At 49.6% G+C, this 2,500-nt stretch overlaps 1 protein-coding gene across 1 annotated transcript in view; it reads left to right on the top strand.

Moving 5' to 3' along the window:
* Positions 1 to 2,500, top strand: part of ift80 (intraflagellar transport 80 homolog (Chlamydomonas)) — a 46,579-nt gene that overhangs the window by 32,024 nt on the left and 12,055 nt on the right. The window contains exon 8 of the mRNA XM_030777632.1: positions 1,108 to 1,287. Coding sequence (XP_030633492.1) covers positions 1,108 to 1,287 — 180 coding nt within the window. The remainder of the gene's footprint in view (positions 1 to 1,107; positions 1,288 to 2,500) is intronic.

Genomic DNA, 2,500 nt, shown 5'->3' with positions numbered 1-2,500 from the left:
GCATGGGGATTTGGGAATGGCAGCGATCTCTGTCAGCTGTTTGAGGAGATGCTGTGCCGCTGGACCGGTCCTTCAGCCCAGTCACCAGGACCGAGGGATATAACTTACACCGAACGAAACACAGAAAGCAGACACCTGAGAGAAAAAGCGGGGGGGGGGAGAACCAATGTAGATTTACAACTTTTAAAATAAGGCTTTCACAGTCTCGCATTAACACCGACACTCATAGTCTCATGTTGAAAATGTAAAAAAAAAGCCTGCGTCTTCAGATCCGAGCGTCCGTGCGGTGACGTGTGGGCACGCGTTCGTTTCCACGCGTACAGGTTTGGCTTCGACACGCAAACACAGTTTGACACACAGATTCGTAACTCCACATGCAAACTCACAAACATCCACTTACACACGCACGCACGCACACACACACACACACACACACACGCTCCCCCTCTCTGTGGCTTCATAATTCGGGGGCCTGGTTCTAAATGACTCTAGCAGAGTGTATGTTTACGAGGCTGAGTGCGGGACTTGGCAGCGCTGAGCACTGCAGCGTCTCACAGTTCATCACTGCCTGCCGGCTGGCCCGGGCCCACGCCGGTGTCCTTTACCCAGGCTTTACATTAGGAGTGCGGGGAGAGTCCTCCGCTTCTCATTCTCCCCCTTACCTCAACTCCCTTAAGCACCAACCTCCCCTCTCCGCCTCCTCCAGTCTTTAATGACTCCTCAACCTTCGCGGCTAGCCTATGGCTGGCCTGGATGTATCTGCTCCACGTGGCTCCCGCAAACCAGCCCAGCGCATGCCTGTCCCTAAAGCGGTCGCTCTCCGCTGTCTTCCCGCCTAATTCATAACCTGAGCTTTGAGATGCTTCATCCCTGTGAGATTAAGGCCTCTTCCAAACGTCTATAAAAACACTCTCCGCGCTGACCTCGCTGGCCGGGTTCGCTGTGCGAATCTGATTGCGCCGATAATCGGTGGCAACGTTTGAGTTGTCTTTACTCCTGCAGCCTGTGACAATGCTCTCCATCAAGCCTCATCATTCATCATTGCTCATCATTTGTTGTTTTCTCTCTCTCTCTCTCTCTCTCTCTCTCTCACTCTCTCTCTCTCAGTGGTCGTACGCTCTGGAGAAGCCTAACACAGGCAGTGTGTTCAGTCTGGCCTGGTCTGCAGATGGCACTCAGCTGGCAGGGGCCTGTGGGAACGGACAGGTCATTTTCGCTCACATAGTGGAGCAGCGCTGGGAGTGGAGAAACTTTGAGATCACGTTAACCAAGAGACGCACCATGCAGGTATTCTCAAGCATACACACACACACACAAGAGAAGGTCAGCAATGCAACATGAAGGACAACAGACACTCACTTGGTCATGAAAGCGCCCACAGTTAAAGACGCCCCCCCCACCCCCCACCCTCACCCAAAACCAGTCCATATTTGGGCACCCAGCCCAAGTCTGCTTTATTCTCTTTCACTCGCGCTATCCTGTTTTAGCCATATTTTGATAACGTCCTAGCAATAACTCTTAGTTCTGTCTTTGCAACGATTCCACTGAATAAAGATGGAAATTCATACAGAAGGTTTAAACAGACTGAACAAAAGATCTCGCAAACAATAATATACCAATTTCACAGCTTTGCACACAAAAAACAAACACTTAATCGCTTTTCATTCACTACCCGTAATCCGTTCAGTCTCAAGGTGACCTTGAGTCTTGTTGAACAACAGTGCATCCAAACTGACTGTCTGAAACACTGAGGGAGAGACAGGGCTCTGGAGAGTGAAGAACATTTGGGCGGTTGTGTTGTGTAGGGTAATAGTGGGTTTTGCTGAACCTATGTAGTAAAAGTGACATATTATGTGTATATATTTGTACACGTCGTGGGAGAAAATGAATGTTTTTTTTTTTTATGTAAAAAAAGTAAACGATTGTGTGAGACGTGGGAGAAAGTGAGTGACGGCCCTAGCAACGCGTTTCATGCTTACTCGTCACACATTCCTCCAACCCCCACCCCCCCCCCCCCCCCCCCAAAAAACGCTTTGCTTCTATTTTTTTTCTTTCCCCCGGAGAGACGTGTCATAGTTCATTTACTGTCACACGCGGCGTTTACTCCAGTAAAACGCTCCACGGCGCTGTCCAGTACCTTTCTAATTACCTTTTAATTCAGCTTAATCGCACGGTGCCTAACGAAAAACGGTTTCTGGTAATTTGGGCTTGGCTAAATGAATTAGCGCAGTGAATGGCTGTGAATTGCCATGTGTGAAATGTAGTGGTTTGTAATGGTGTACTGTAAAAAGGGAGGGGAGGGTAGGGGAGGGGAGGGAGGGAGGGACTGAGGGGGGGTCGGGGGGGGTTACAGAGCATATTCCCAAGACATCAGCACTTCAGCCTCATACATTATGCCATAAGACTCGCCCTGTAACACAGTGACAATGGCCAGTTTGTCTGGGGGCCCCAGTCACTAGAGCATGTTTAAACTCAAGAAAACCACAAGGTAGGGTTTACA

This window comes from Chanos chanos, chromosome 6, assembly GCF_902362185.1.
Source record: "Chanos chanos chromosome 6, fChaCha1.1, whole genome shotgun sequence".
NCBI lineage: Eukaryota > Metazoa > Chordata > Actinopteri > Gonorynchiformes > Chanidae > Chanos > Chanos chanos.
The sequence above is the reverse complement of the archived record's forward strand: the minus strand, read 5'-3'. Positions and strand labels throughout refer to the sequence as shown.